General features: G+C 40.6%; 1 protein-coding gene across 1 annotated transcript in view; it reads left to right on the forward strand.

Moving 5' to 3' along the window:
- nrxn2b (neurexin 2b) overlaps window positions 1-17147 on the forward strand; it is a 590949-nt gene that overhangs the window by 467771 nt on the left and 106031 nt on the right. The window contains 2 exon segments of the mRNA XM_062444511.1: window positions 16283-16302; window positions 16370-16407. Of these exon segments, the coding sequence (XP_062300495.1) occupies window positions 16283-16302; window positions 16370-16407 (58 nt within the window).

The following is a 17147-nucleotide window of genomic DNA, read 5'->3' on the forward strand; positions in this document are numbered from 1 at the left end:
TGTGGTGGCAGCGATGCCACTGAAGTGTGTGTGGACACTGGAATGGCTGCCTTGTTGCATCAAATCACATTTCTGTTTGGGTTTGGGGGTGACTGCACTTTTATCTGCTTGCTGCTGTTAATAAGACAAGATGAAATAAGATTGCTGCTTTATTTGCCTCCAAGCAACTCTTTCAGCCATCTTGGCTCCAATCCATTTCTATAACCTGTCTTATTTCACTTAGAGAGAGCTTAACAGTCTTTTGTACTTAAAGGCACTTGAATGAGCATTCAATGAGAACAAATGTATTCGCACCAGAGAGGCAATGCTCGCTCTTTTTCCGCATTGAAGTAATTCTTCCTTCTTTACACAATTACACAGTCGTGACATTTAGGGATTGTGAATGGCTTCGTAACAGCCACAGCCCATCTTACCAGCGCTGCCATGCATTGTCCAAACATTCTCAACAGGCTCTGAAATAGCCTGCAGCTAAACACTTGCCTGTGTTTTTCCCCACTGTTCATTCCCTCATGAAAACGCAGTGTCTTTGTATTCAGACACACTGCTTAGGTTCAAGCACCCCTCCCGGCTAAGAGCGGAAGGAAATTAAATGTGAACGTCGTGGTTTTGAAGGTTAGGGAAAGTCAACGAAATCCGCGAGAGGGAAACATGCACATTAACATGCATGTAAAGATAGATATGGGCTAATGCAGTTAAAGTAATGAGCCAGGAGTTTGAAATAGTTTGACACTCGCTGCCATCTACACACAAAGAACTTTCTTTTTTTACTCAACCTACTGTACATGCCTCTGAATTAGAAATGGTGCATTTTGTAAAGGCTGAAGGACAGCTTTTTATCAGTGGTGCACCTGGACACCAGCAAGCATCTATTGGTATGCCCAGTCAAGTATCAGCACACCTGCAACAACCTTGTTTCTAACTCCAGTCACAGCACAGTGAACGGCATCATTGCATTCAGTAAGCTCAACATGTATTTTCCACTTTCCTTCTCCTTGGCTGACAAGCCCTCAAGCCTAAACATCAAACTGGGTAGTTTATCCAACAATTCTTTTAAATGAAATAACAAAATATGTTGTAAGTAACTCTATGGTTAGCGTTGGGCTAGGTTCAGACAAAAAAAATAGAGAGAGACTGTTAGGTTAAAATAACTGCTAGGTTGAGTTTAGGGAATGATCGAGTTCTGGGTTAAAGAATGACAATCGACTAACGGTAGGAAACAGTAAGTGAAAAAGACCAACTCCTCCCTCTGAACACTTTGTGGCGCTATAATAGCAACCAATACCCAGCTCATGCTTTGCTCCTGACCAACAACAGTCATCATCATCAGGGCCATCCAAAACAAATGATTCATACGAGCATTTTTCTGGTCCACCACCTTTATTGTTCATTTTTGATTACATTTAGGCAACTAAAACTACTTAAACTACCTTTTTTTGCCTGAATTTCTTGGTCATGGTAATTTCTCTCATTTTATAGCATTTCTGTTGTTTTTCCCCCTCTTCTTTGCATGTTTTATTTCATGTCAAAGCTTTTTTTGTGGAGGTTCTCCTTATCTAAATCAAGGGTCTACAGATAGAGATGGTTGTATAGATAATGCAAAAAAGCCCTGTTTTAATCTTGTCCTGCAGACTCCTAATGCAGGGCTCTTTGCATATGCAGAAAGTGAAGACATGCAGTATCTGTCAAACTAAGTTTAAGGCTAAATTCCTGTTAGAGAAAATGTATACACAGCTTGCAGCCCACAGCGTGTTTATATAAAACACAAATTAAGTCGCATCGGGATAAGTGTCAGAGACTTTGGCAGAATATTATTAAATCTAACAGATTGCCTGAGAGTCCAGTTTGCTCCTCAGTTTAAATGACGCAGCAGCGAGTAGGAGCAGGAGGCCTCCACTATTAACCCCACTGTTTGTGTTCTATCTTCTTACAGTCTGTGTTTGTTTGTTTGTTTGTATGCACAGGCGTCTGCAAATTTTTTTCCCCCTGTTAAGGGCCTTATTTGCTGCTTATGTATTGGCGGCCAAGCAGCCTCTCAGCCAACAGCCAACAAATGGATTGTTACGTAACGGCCACAGCCTGTTATGTTTGACTGCCAACCTGCAGAGAAAGAGAGGGGATGGAGGGACAAAGGCAGGGTTAAAGATAAAGAAACAGAATGAGAAATAAGGGGAGGCAGGCAGTTAGAGAAAGAGAGAAGGAGTAAGTGACGAGCCTCTGGCTAAATGTTGCGGTTCCAGACACGGCACAGCAAATCTCCTTTTGTGTTCCCCTTTCTCTCCCGTGTTTGGGTTTTGTCTCGTCACATTATTGGTTTGGCTTGATTTGTTTTCCATTTAAGGGCTCTCAGCAAACTACAGTCATTCTTTTATGATCTCGCATTCCTCGCCTCGCTCTTCCGTCTTTGCCAGCTCACCCCACATGTGAAATATCAGTTCTGTGACAGGCATACTCAAAAAGTCGCCCCATGTCCAGGACTCCCCCACCAGGCCCTTTGAGATGAGGAAGGACGAAAAGAATACAAACGATTGTCTTCAACACCGACTCAAGAACAGAGGCACCAATGACATTTCAGATGTCTACCCAGGGTCCTTAGAGAGCTGGACCGTTGATAGTTTTTTGAAGTCACCTCCTCACTGTATCTGCTCGGTCTCACCCCGCCTGAGCATTTAGCATTTGGCTGCTCAGTTCAGTAGCCTCCAAAGCAGTGTGCAGCAGGTTTCAACTTTAAATCTCACAAGATCAGAAAGGACTGGGACCGCTGTTAGTCTTCAAAGACTCTGCCTTATTTTTGTTCTCTTTTTCTTCTAAGACTAATCTTTATGGATGCAAGCTCATGGTACCTGAGTGAATTCATAATGGACCTTCTCTGTGGGCTGAAATTGATGCATATTGGTGCAACATTGAATCCCACCCAGCAGCTTTCATGTGTCAACAACAGTCAAAGCTTCACAAGATTCTTGAAATCCTGTGTGGACTGACCTATGCCAGCTCATCATACGTGCGTGTCAGAACACATTCAGCACACATGCACACTATATTTAATGCATGCACCTCACACATCCAGTACAGACTATGTCGTTCTTTCATCTCCCCACTTCATCCGCCTCCGCCTTTGATGTGGGATACCCTGGAGTCTGAGGAATACAGTCCTGGGGAATGAAACAGAGTGGATCTCTGCTCTTTTTCCTAGGAAGAGCTTTCCCATTGATCCCCCCTGCGTCTCTTGCTCTCCCCCAGCATCTTATGTTGCCTTCAATCACTCGCTCCATCACTCCATCACCTCCCCCACTCTTTAATATCCATCTGTCCTTCCACCAACATCAATTATAAACATCTTCTCTCCTCATCCAGGACGAAGGTCATTAATCCATCAGCCGTACACATTGCTCTTTGTTCTTTTCACCACTCTTACACCTCTAGCACCACAATAACAAGTTATCCGAGCCCTACAGCGCACTTAACTCATTTCATTAAAGAACCATTTAGAATGTTGCTCTAACCTCCGGTCAAGTGTGCTGCGGGGGTCTATTTCACTTTAGGCTCTAACTTGCTAAAGTGGAGGTTGATGTTGGCGCGGACAAACTGATTGTGCAAGGTGTTGGCTCGCTCACTCTATTTCTGACAAGTGGTATTTCCAAGAGGCCATTACAGCTATGTAACAAGCTGGAGAGGTGAAGTCAGTGGAGACTAATTTTATCAAGTGCAAAGTGCTCACAGAGTACAGGAGCGCCGGTAGTTTAACTATAGTTTGGCAAGTGTTTCATTTATTGGAATGTTGTACAGTGGTTTGCAAAGTGGAGTCATGGAGCTTGACATTAAATTAAGAGGTATGGTTTGATTTTTTTTTGGTTTCGTATGTAAAAAAACTAAAAAAACATCCTTTTTTTGGTGGACCCAGCATCAAATTTCTGCTTTTAATCCAATTTGAGAGAATATATTAGACGATTATGGCAAAAATGATGGTTACACAACCATAGAAACTTTGTACCAAATAATACAACTTGCTTAAAAACACTACATTCTCAATAAAACACCATATCAACTAGTTTGACATGATCTAACATCAAAACATTTTATATTAAATCCAGTAATGGAACACAATTGTTCTAAATATTGTATTTAATCTGGGGAATCGTGTAAATCAGGAACCATTTACATTTTTTTTAAAGTAGTGAAGTAATTATGATTGTTGTGATTATTATGATGATTATTGAAGTAATTATTAGTATAAGTACATTTAAATACACTGTAGGTGGCTAAAATATTGAATATGTATCATTCTTTTGTGGTTACACCATTTGACATTTTCAGGAGCATTCAGTCTTACTTTTGGTAAAAAAAATGGTGCAAATGTCATTTCAAATAATATAAAACCAACAAAATGTACATTTTAACAAACCTGATGTTCCTTTCAAACATTGTTTAGATAGATATTTTTGAATTGCTCATCTTGCCAACCCTTATTAGTCACTGACCCATCTACAGTTGGTGGTGTTAAGTGTATAAAGGCAAAACAAACAACTTTGGTATCCAATAGGTTTCTTGGACAAAACATTTTTATTTAGTGGTCCTTGACAAATAATTATTTTAAAAACCCTTTTTGTATCAATTTCAGATTTGCCAATTAAATGGCACGGAAGCACAATTCACTCAAAAACACAATTTGAGCCACGGAATTTCAGAAGGGATGGAACGGCTAACACCCGTGTTTGTTTATGTAGGCCACTCTAGCATAATTAGGATGATGTTAACGCTAATGGGGCTCATGGCTATTAAACATTATCAAGACGTGCACACACTTGCTTGCCCATTTGTACCTGCTCAGCACACACACAAGCTAACACCTGTATTCCCATAGATCTAGCAGAAACAAAACAATCTGACCTTTTCGGAATATCACAGCTTAATGACCGTATGGGAAATACAGATGTTATTCTGTGCAGGTCTGTTATTATTGCCTCTTGCAGCTCCTATCAGTATTTGACAGCGCTCATGTCCATGCATGTCTCCTCAGATCTCTCCATTCTCTCCCCTCATTTTTCTCTTTTCCTTATTATCTCTCATCCACGCTGTCTTCTGTTCAATACTGATGTTGTACATCTCAACGTAAAACCCCAGCCAGAGTCTTGCTAACACAGTGATTCATCTGCTTTCACCATATTTTACAGGCTTAACATTTGGGAGGGGTGGCAGCAGTGAGTTGGGGGATGGGGTCAGCGTGGCAATGCATACCCTACAAACATGGTGAATAATTAAACAACAGAATCCCAGGGCATCGAGTGAAAATATTCACACATCTCTGTCTGCTGCTGCCGTTTGATTGGCATGTTATTAGGCAAGTTAATGTGAAAAGATGCTGCTGTTATTGCTGCTGTGTGCATTTGGGTGTACATGTGTTTTCCGAGTTGGGGTGTGTGTATGTGTGCATCAATCACAAGCTACTTGTGATTATAAGTAACAGATATTAAGGTGTCAGAGCCCCTCTTGATGAATAAAAATGTTCTGCTTCTGTGAACACTGGAGATTAACACTGATAAACAGTCACTGCAAATCAAAAACTACTAACCAAATTAAATGGCGTACCGATACGCTGTTGTTCTTCTCAGGAAAACGGTTGTATTTGCAGTCCATTTATAATAAACCCTCCTCATGAAGGCACCGCCCTTACAAATTACGGGATTACCTTAAATGTAACATTTGATGCATTTACTGTTTAGCCATAGTTTTTTGGGGCGTAACTGTGCAGATGAGTCTCTCCTCTTTTTGTTATAAATTTCTAGAAGACTAGACATCACAAGACATATTGCTGACATAAAACCAATATTATTAGTTTAGTTTATGATTGGACTCAAATGGACTCTTACAGCTACTTTTTGAATTTTCCAGGTAGTGTGGAATCATTTGAGGTGCTCATCAAAAAGTCTGCCTTTCACCTCCAGGATCGTAGGTCCAGTTCTGAGCCAGCAACACAAACCAAATGGAATTTTAATAACATTTACTGCTTTCTGTCTACGCAGCTCTGCTTGGCATCACTGCCTCAACCTCACCAGACTATTGATCAGGCTATCAGACAGAGAAGAGTATTTTGAGCTGATCGATAAGCCTTCTAGATGATATATATGCAGGCAAAATGTGCCGTCCTGCCTAGCAACCCCTCTAAAGACTTATCAGAGTGTAAACCAGTATAAAAGAAAGACCCCACCCCACATGACCATTTTCCATGTTCTCCTTACAGCCAAACAACCCACCTCCGTTCTATTATCCCTGCTGGAACCATTCATTTCAAAACATTTGGAAAAGACAAGGGTAGCGTCTGAGTACTAGCTGGGAAATGGTATCTTTTTCAAAAAACACTGTCTCATAGTAGCATCCCCTCTAGGGACATTTTGAAATATTTCAGACAAACCTTGCAAACATATCATTTGTGTCAAAAGCAAAAAAAGGAGCAACATGTGAATCCTCCCCAACTGTGAAAGGTACAGCTGCGTAGCAAGTCCCAACTGGCTGACTTTGGGAAGGGAATAATCAACAGACATCTCAAGTTAACAGAAGTGATTTCTGTTTTAAGGGATGATTCAGAGAGATATAAGAAGGAATGGGTTTTGATCACAGTCATCATTTTGGTTACGGTTCCCAGTCGACAAAATACCCGTATTCGTTAAGCTCCGGCGCTAACGATTATCTTATCAAACCTTTTATCTCTCTCTCTGTTTTTATTGCAAAGAGAAATGGAAAAGATAGAGGTTATAGGCTTCTCATTTTCATCTGACTATCGCCGGTTAAAATGTGAGGCATCATTGGCTGCAGATTAGATCAGCTGTAGCTAATTAATGTTAATTCCATAACAACTAAAATGAAAAGTTTGGCTCTTATCTGGTGAATGTGCTCTCTGCATTCACTGTCTGTATTCAGTCAAAGATTGTTTGTGAGTGAAGAGATCACTCTCTAATGCCACTGTTCGACCTCAAGTGGATTGTGTTTCTGTGGTTCACCAGGGACCAACAGAGTGAGCACTCTTCTATAGAGACACTACCTAGAAACTAACTTGACTCATTCTATATTAACATTTTCACCTGATCAGCACCAAAGTACTGAATCAGGACCTTCAGTATGTGGAGTGTACAGAATGCTACAGCTGTGAACTGAATGTGTCGGATACATTTAATTATCATTTCATAATATATGCTGAGTATCCAATTTCAGGTTGTAGGTACAGGTTGTGAACATTGATTAGACTGCCACTAAAAACGGTGTTTCTGCCTTCTCAGCCAAGAAGAGCAAGTTATTTGCAAATGTTAAAAGGTAAACCCGGTGAGACTGATAAGGACTCAGTACTGAATTTGAATTGGATAAAATGCTTTTGAACCTCATCCCTATATGTGCACTATTGACATATCTCACATAGCTTCAACAAAATACTAAAATATGACAAATATATATATATAATTGTTATTTTGTGAACATTTTAAATCAAGTCATTCATAACAAAAGCCATTTTTCCAGTTATCAGCCCATATGCTCTGATATTTACAGCTACACAGAGCAAAATGTCATTTTAAGAAGTGCTTTTAAGTGGTTGACAATCTGTCACTGAAATCAGTTCCATTTTGTTAGTAGTCTGTAATTTCATTCAGAAAGAGAAGACTCTAACCTATTATTCCATTGTTAGGACTATCATCCTTGAAACAAATAAGCACCAATCAGCTTCAAAGAAATCTATCACTCCATCCTCGTAGCCTCCCTAATAATATACTGTTTACTCTGCAAGAGGTTCACATACTGACATTACAACTTCAAAGCAACTACCATGTTGAGGGTATTGTATGTATGTCTTCATTAAACTCACATACTCAAAGGCTCCTATATGTTTTTGGAATGGTTACAGACAGATTGAGATGGAGTAGATCGTAACTCCGCTTATACAAATATGTCAGTGGTCAAACACATTATGTCAAGATAAAGGATGGCTACCGAGAAAAAAAAAAAAAAAGGTGGACTAGACAGAGGGTGGCACAGGGGTAAAATGCTGACCCACCACCACAGCTACCCAGTAGCAGCACCTCTGAATCAGTCGTGGACTCTAATGCATATAATTGGAGGTGTCATCAGTGGGAAGAGAGGGGGAGATTTATGTTCTTGTTGCTGCTGTAGGGAATCCTGCTGGTTGATGGGGACTGAATGCCTGCAGGGGGTGATAGTGTTGACCCCCGCACACAATTGTGTCAAAGCTGGTGACACGTGTATGAGGGAAGGCATGTGGCTGTCCACAACATCTCCCCTGCTAACAACAGTTGATGGAGCAGTGAAAAGGACAATAGTATTAGGGAGCTGGTGTTATCATCAAGGCAGTGACTTCTATCTTTGACTGATACCCTTAGTATATGAAGGCTAGCTTATGAGCCTACCTGGATGTGTGTCTATAACTGAACCATAACTATAGATACATTTTTTCAGTTAGTGGTAAAAGTGAAAAGCTTGATTATAGTGGTGTCCTCTTCTATTACACCCTTACACTGGGCTTGCCCTAGTCTGTAGTTGCCTAAATTGACCACAGATTCAGTTGTAACATGGACGCTATTGATCTTGCTAGCAGTATGTGTGACAAAATAGTCTCAACTTAAAGGTTTCACTGTGGTAGGAAGCGTATACCAACCTTTAAGCCAGATGTCATGGATTTATCGGCAAATGGAGCATGCTTATGTGCTATCATGCAAACTTAGGTAACATTGTAACATTTGGAAGTAATACCAGTCTTGGGTGGGAGATATGATTGGCCTCCTTGATCATATCTTGCCTGTCAGTGGACTATCTATGTACGACTTTAACCCCTTCCTATCATTACTTCCCAATTAGAAATTTCCACAGCACCTTTAACCACCGACAGACCCAAAACACAGAATTTATGCTAGCTGCAGATGCTATATGCCAAACCTAAATGTCGTTGAGTCATTTGTCTGACATACTGTATAATATTTTGAAGATGTAATGGCGTGTTTACTCCATTTGACAGCTTGTCAGATACATTTAGACATTTGAATTAGTGATAGCGTCACTTTTGGAGATCGTCATTCTTTACAACTGCAGTTCAAATGAACATGTTTCATCTCCTGATTTGATGATATAGGGGTATGTGCAGCATGTGAAACATGTATAATCAGTCCAATTATTTTCCAAGTAATAAGGTCAGTCCAATTACTCTTTTCCAATATAGTCTAGGCTACTGAGTTGCAGGGTCCCTGTCTTCCAGCTAGTGCTACAAAACTCTCCAAAGCCAATTACAACTGAAGCTCTTATCAGCCTGTTGAGATCAAACTAACTCAGAAAGACAGAAACAGTTTAGATTTCCTTGAGGTATAAAATGAATGGGATTTAACCACATCTGAGCAATTATAGGTTTTTTTCAGTCACAGGAAGCTGTGCCTTTAAATGGCTTTCACACACATCCCTCTTAGTGTCTTAACCTTCTCACTTGTATTACTAGAAGTGGACCGAGGAAAGCTTCGGAAACTTTGACAATCTCGGAATCATGCGTCGTCTCACCTCGTGTAACAGGAAGGCCCCCTCTCATCCTTTGAAGCAATCTTGCAGAAAGCATAGATAGAAGAGGGATATTATCCACCCGCATCAGAGAGGGATGACTTGCCATTTCCACTTTAGATGCAGCCAATCTGCGGGATGCCATTTCAACATTTTCTATATGTACCGCCACAGATAAATGGCAATCAGAGGAAGGGCGGCGATGTTGACGAGGTACTTAGACTACCAAAGGGGGTGTGTTTGCATGTGACGGTGCTTGTGTGAGGGAAGGAGATGGAAAGACCCAAAAATGTCAACAATGTGTGTATGTGTGTGTGTTTGTATAGCTTGGAACTTCAAAGATCAACAGCTGTCTGGAAACTTTTGGCAAATGTCTCATCTCAGCCCCTTTTTCTGTTTTTGTCATTTGTTTCTCCCGTTCTACACATTCCTTTGTAAGTGTGTCTGAAATGTATGTTGTGTCAAAAAAAAATGGAGCAAAAAAGCTTTCAGTCTACTCGTTTAAGAGGAATCAATAGCTCTGTCTCTCTCCTTAACTGCTTCAAAGAATTAACCCGTACTGATGCAATAATACACGAAAGTTGGAGGAAGCATCTGTGTTATTGAGTTATTGTTTGAGAGCCTGTCTGAGAGTTTAAAATAAGGAGTTTGTATAAATGTATGTGGACGTACAGTGCTGGTGTGCCTTAAGGCTTATTGCCTCTCAAGATTTGACTTAATCACCACCATCAGTTCTTTTTTTTCCTCGTGGATTTTTCATTTTTAACGGCGTCCTGTCTCGCAAATTTCACGCTGTCAGCTCCCGTGAGGCTTTGCGGCCGGCGCTTGACACATTGACAACATTGACCACAGGCCTTAATGAAAAATTGGGCCGTCTGCTCTCTCTCTCTCTCTCTCTCTCTCTCTCTCCTCTCTCTCTCTGTCTCTCTCTCTCTCTCTCCTCTCTCTCTCTCTCTCTCTCTCTCTCTCTCTCTCTCTCTCTCTCTCTCTCTCTCTCTCTCTCTCTCTCTCCCCCTCCCTCCCTCCCTCCGATATGACCTGTTTATCCCCTCACCGTGGATGGCAGTGGCCTAGAATCCACCATCCTAAATCAATGGCCCTAACAGAGAAAGCATCCCAAATGATAAATTCAATCCTAACTGCACTCCCCTGTTGCCCCCACTGTAAAGAAGAAGAGTGAGGGAGGGGTGGGAGAAGGGTGTGAAAAATCAAAATCAATAGGTTTTTCATTACTGTTTTGATTCATGAGTCTTTTCTGATTATTTTTACACTGGATCTGTGGACAAAGGAAAATGGTGGGGGGTTTTTGTGTTTTTTTAATAATTATTTCATTTATTTTTTGTCCGTTCTTCTTGGAGCCAAATTACCAGCCGTCTCCTGTGAATGGAAATAATAATCAAGGGGCGTCCCACGATGTTTTGATTCATCTATTTGCACTCTCTCCACCTCTAGCGCTGCAGGTAAGATTGATTGGCCAGATCGATGGCGCCAGAGCTAATTGGACAAAAGTAATAAATATTTAGCCTCTTTTTTGTGTTGGATGTGGTGGAGGGAGAGGGTGGGGCTGGGGGGGGGGGGGGGCGTATAACACGAATGCAACAGAGCATTTCCATCATTATTGTTATTCTAGCGAGCGCGGCCAGGCAGATTGCTTGATTAGACCATGGTGGACTGAAGGTCAGAGGAATCCATACTCTGCCAGGGTTTTGTTTGCAGACAACTCGAGGCAGCACCAATTTACTTTGAACTCACAGTTTCCAATAAAGGCAAACGGTTGTTGTTTACTGTTACCTAACACCTTCCTGCCTTCCAAAATGACCCGTATGTTCATTAACCATGACCATATCTTTCTCATCTACTGCCTCTATGGTTTAAATTAGCTTCTGTTTACACGGTTAAGGAAGGAATATTGATTATTGATAGGAGACTGAATGTAAAGCGCAGTTTCCAGTGTCACGGTCAAACACTTTTTATCCCCAGCTATAAATCCAGCTTCCTTCGTAATGGGTATCGCGTTGCTACATCATGCTATTTCCACCTTTTCCTTTCGAAAGAGAATGGACAGAATTCACATGACCGCAGGAAGGAGGTCATTTGTTGGGAAAATGTCAGCACTGGTTCTTTTAAGCAGCTCTTTAACAGTAGTAGCAGCTTTATTGTCACTGTATTGAGCGTCAGACAACAACATAACGAAATTTAGATAGCATTCCCCGAGGCATAAAAACAGTTAAGACAATTAAAAACTATTAAAAACGTAAATGACATATTGATAATCTATAAGGGCAATAAAGTGTGATATGCAATATAAAAAGGTGCAACCACAGCAAACAGCAGCAATGCTTCTTGTAACTGTAGGCCATATGTAAACAATTGAAACTATTTAAGGCACACAGGTTATATTATTACACAAATAGAGCAATGGTAATGGTAAGGACAGTCTTGCATACGCCCTGGAATTAAATTAAATAAGTCATATTGACAATATATTTCATAGATTTTTACTGTTACAATACATGGCAGCTGCCTATTTCCTGAATCCCACCAAAAACTGTTAGATTGAATTCTCGGCAGACGTTGTATTCAATTTATTTCAGTAAGTCATAACTTGAACTTTGTTTTTGATAGATATGTTATCACTCTGAACAACCCATCACTTTTATCTTCGTGCTAAAGGTGCGATGCAGTCACCTGTTATAGCAGTTGCAAGCTGTGAATCTTGACTCTGAGTCCTCAGAGATCCATTCAAAGTGCAGAGATGTTCTCTGATTTTAAGGAGATCATTCCGTTGAAGCCAACTAAAGGAAGGATGCCCTCCAGACGTGTCGTCTTTGGTTTGATAAACACATTCTCTCTCTATTTTTTTCCTCCTCCTGTTTCTCCTCCTGTCCTCTTCCTGTTAGTGTGTGTTGCATTGCAGCATTAGGTGTTTTTTTGCCTCAACCCCGGAGCAGCAGGTGTTTGCTGGGAGAAACAGTGACACATGGATGCGCCCTGTCAGACTACTCATTAGAGACTCTGCACCTCCTTTGTCTCCTCATTTAGAGGCGAGAGGGGTGCACATACGCACAAACACATGCAAGCACGCATACAGGCACAACAAGCAGCAGGTGGCCACTACAAACTGGACAAATCAGAGCAGGTAGAGGCAACACCACCAAATAGGATGGATATAGGAAGGAGAAAGAAGTAGAAAGTACTATCGGAGTATTAAAATGTTGGTTAGATTTTTATTTATTTTTTCCGCACCACTCTTCGTGACATTCATAGGAGTAAGGTGAATCCGGTGATGATAAAGTCGAATTAGAACATTACAAGAGTGACTGTGACGGTGGCGGCATACACAAAACTCCAGAGAGCACAAAACATATGGTAGATGTTCCGCATGAGAGGGGTGTTAATGGATAAGAATTAGTTCGCTGTGAAAACACGCGCGAGATATGCAGTGACGATACGTGCTGCATGCCTAATTTCATGTGCAGCCTAATTGAGATATACAGTACTGATACATTGAGGTGGTTGTTAGGGTGTCTTTTTACCTTTTAGGTCACACACCTTATACAACACAACACTAATATTTAGTCAAATCAAAGATGCTATTATGCACACATCTGTGTATTTGGTTAACTATTTTATGCATCGTTTGCAGGGGTGCTGCTAGGGATTTTGGGCCCCATGAAAAGATATCACATTGGGCCCCCCACCACCACACACATAGGCCACACCAACTATGCACATTTGCTGTAATCACACCTTTACCTGTGAAGGGTTGCAACTCTCTTGCAGTCCAATATTAACTGACATATCTACTGACATTGAGCTGTGAAAGTAGGAGACAGGACTGAACCATTCCATGTAAATAGAGGGGTTGTATGGGCGATACAGAGGAAACAAGACAAATAAAGTGGTAGTTTAATAGAGTACATTTTAAATAAAATATTTTATTAATGACTATTGGTGATTATAAGTTAATATGTTGTAATATTTTTCACCCCCTTCCAGCGCCCCTCATCATTTGATACATATTTTAGGGGAAGTTATCAAATGCAGCATTTGTGAAAGCCTCAGGAGCTTAATTAGAAGCTATAGTGCTGTAGGTTGACAGTGTTTGAAAGCGTTGTGCTTTCATGTGATGATGGATTAGGTAAATGAGCAGTATTAGAATGAGACCTGTGGGACCTTCATCATATCAAGGATGGACCACAGTAACAAGAGAATACCTCATAATAAATGGACTCATTAAAAAAAGTTTTAGTAAAAGTTTTATATGTTTGTCGCATCAACTTCAACTGCTAGCCCAATCAGAATAGAAATAAAGCTCAAATATGTAACATTAAGTTGAGTTTATTGAGAGCAGCAACAAAGATGAAGAGCATTTAGAGTCATGCTTTTAGACGTCTTTGTTGTGCTGTGGTTTGTCGCTATGCAGCCGTCTAGCAGGCTGAATGACAGATACCCTTGACCGACCGGTAACACCCTATATTTGTTATTCATAAAAACACTGTTGGTTTATTATTTAAAAAGTTTTTTAAAAAAAAAATCATATCTCTCCATTTACATGAAAAGAAATCTTTAGCATTCACATTTGCTCTTTCATGAAGTTTAAAGACTTCAAAGAGACTATTATATGGAATTATGTCCAAAATGGATGCAGTAAAGGCAGAGATATCGGTTCCTACATTTCCCATCATGCAGATTGATTGTGACATTTTTGAGCACATCTGCTGCTAAACACTGCCATAGCACTAATACTTAGTTTGCTACATATGCTTTTTTTTGTTTGTCTCTACTTGCTTCTCTCCTAATATGCATTCACACATATTAACATGCTCAACTTCAGCTACCATTAACTATTCTCTCTCTTTCCACCCAACATGGCTCAACTCTCATCTATCACAACATGGCTCCCCCTCTCACTCTCCCTCCCGGTTTGTCGGCCATTTTAGAAATCTTTCCTCCTCTTCCTCCACAGCTGTCTCTCGCCCAGCTTCTGCAAGGCTCCGGTGCTACACTGTTAATAAACACAGGAAAGAAAAATAAGAAAAAAAGACAGCCAAACACCAACTTTTTTCTTCTCTTCGCCATCCACTGTGCACACTTTCCTATCCTGTCTTACTCCCTGCCTCCGTACCCTGTTGTCTTTCTTCATCCTCTTTTTTTTTTTTTTCCCCTCCTCCGGCGCACAACCTCCTTATAGCCCTGCTTGCCATGCTGCGATAATTAGTCAGCGCTAAAATAATACAGCCTCCAGAAAACAACAAGAGCTGAGCAGAGGGCTTAGCTCCGCTGGGAGGGAAGAAGGAGAGGAGGGAGGGAAGGAGGGATGTTGAGAGCCAGAGAGAGAGAGAGTTGGGAAATGGTAGAGAGAGAGAGAGGGAGGACAGTTGTGTCAGCCGATTTCAAATGGTTACCAGCGGATTGTAAGATAATGAAAGTGTCAGTGGCTGTGTGTGTGTGTGTGTGTGTGTGTGTGTGTGTGTGTGTGTGTGTGTGTGTGTGTGTGTGTGTGTGTGTGTGTGTGTGTGTGTGTGTGTGTGTGTGTGTGTGTGTGTGTGTGTGTGTATGACTTCACTCAGGGACACACACCAGACTTAAGACCAGTTGATTGGGGACAGCTTGTGCAATCGGGGACAAAAGCCGAGTCCCAAATTTATTAAAATGCTGATTTTTGGGTCAGTGGTTATGGTTAGGGTGAAGTCTCCAGGAGATGAATGTCACTCTATGTAAATTCCCCAAAAGTGACTTGGGTTTAAATGCGTGTATGGTTGTATGGTTGTGTGTGTGTGCACAGAAAAAGGCTGCACGTCTCCATTTTTTATCTGGCTCTCCCTTGTGTATGACTAAGAGTGTGTGCGGTCCTGTTGCTGTGAATGTTGTTGGGTGGCCTGTTGGCCCTGCAGCCATCACAGCTCTGCTTTCTATCCTCTCTGACTGGAGCAGACCTAGAGAGAGATGTTTGCAGGGCATGAAAAAACAAGTGTGTCTGTGTGTGTGTGTTTGTGTGTGTGTCTGTTTGTGTGCTTCAGAATACCAGTGTGCTGCAAAGACCTCATACTGCGCACAACTGTGTCCATTCATGATTGTGCAGGCAGTACTGAAACTTGAACAAGATTCAATATTTAAGTCATTTCCTAAGGTGGTTCTTGTTTCTCAAATGTGAGGATTTGCATTTGAATCGGTATTTGTGGATCATTAAGTCTTAACATTTCTTAAATTTAGTATTTGATATTCAAGGTCTAAAAATGTCTTAATATGTGTGGAATTGTAGGAGTTCTGATTTGAGCTGGAGCAGAGTGAACGAGCGTAATTATATCTGTTCAGTTTATGTTATTTTTCATTATCATTATTTTCTGATTATTTTACATAACCAACCAATCAACTCATTAATTAAAGTAAAAAAAAAAAAATCAGGAGTTGGAACTGTAATGAAACCAATCATTAGTTGCAGTCCAACATGAATTATTTTTAAATGAGCTCCATCTCAACCCACTACAACAGTAAAATATTGCTTTTGCATTACAATATGTCTCAGCAATGGCATTAGTTTTTCCTTAAAGACGTATTAAACAGGTCTTGAATGTGATTACATTTGTTCTTAAACAATGTGCAGATACACTGATTTGAATTGTCTTTGGGTTTTGGACTGCTTGCTGGTCATAACAAGCCATTTGTGGATAACATTTGTAGTCTGAGAAGTTGTGATTGACATTTTTCACTCTTTTTGGACATTTTATGGATAAAATCAGAGGCACGCAACTGTGTTGAGGAGCAAAACGTGACTGAATCATATTCATGTGGAAACAAAAACAAAATAGAGTGCTCTGATGCTGGCGAGTCTCTCAGGATTCAGGTCTGCAAGATTTTATTCAGAAAGCACGTACAAGATGGTGAGGGGCATCGTGGAAACACATCTGTCAAAGCCGAAATATGAAAAAAGGCCGTCTTGCTTTTGAGTTTGTTGTCAATAAAACAGGAGAGCAGCATGTCTTTTATATTTAAGAAACTCGTGTTGAAACTTGAAAACTTCAAAAGAAGTATGGGGAATGTGAAAGGACATTTTGCAGTTCATGTTTTTGTAAGTGCTATTTTTCACATTAGGGAGGAGTGGTAGGGGGATTGAAATCTATTTCAGCTTCCAAAAAGGGGGCATGTCACTGGATGAAAAGATCAATCACATCAAGAATAATTAAATACCACATTAATAGCAAATATGTTCTTAATTGCAGTCATAGGTGTATGTAAATGTGTGTATGCATTTAAATTGTAGTGCATTTGAAATGGTGGGTTGTGTGTGTGTGTGTGGAGTGTACATACATTAGCTGTACACACATACAGCCTGTGTTTTTGTGTTTGTGTACTTATGTTCCAGGGAAGACAGACAGCCCACAGGGTTCAGAGCAGCTCACTGTGGTTTCATTACTCTATGCTAATCACAGCCAACGCCCATCATTTCTCATTCACCACTGGGCTTATTGGAACCCAGCCAAGTCATAACTCCTGTGTTACAGTTCAAACATGAAATCACTCAGCGTACACGGAGAGCACATTCTTTTTTTATGCCGAAACTCCAAAGTTTCTTTGACAGGGAAATCTGAGGCATTTCTTTTGCTGAT

The sequence above is a fragment of the Scomber scombrus genome, chromosome 23, assembly GCF_963691925.1.
Source record: "Scomber scombrus chromosome 23, fScoSco1.1, whole genome shotgun sequence".
In the NCBI taxonomy this organism is placed as follows: Eukaryota; Metazoa; Chordata; class Actinopteri; order Scombriformes; family Scombridae; genus Scomber; species Scomber scombrus.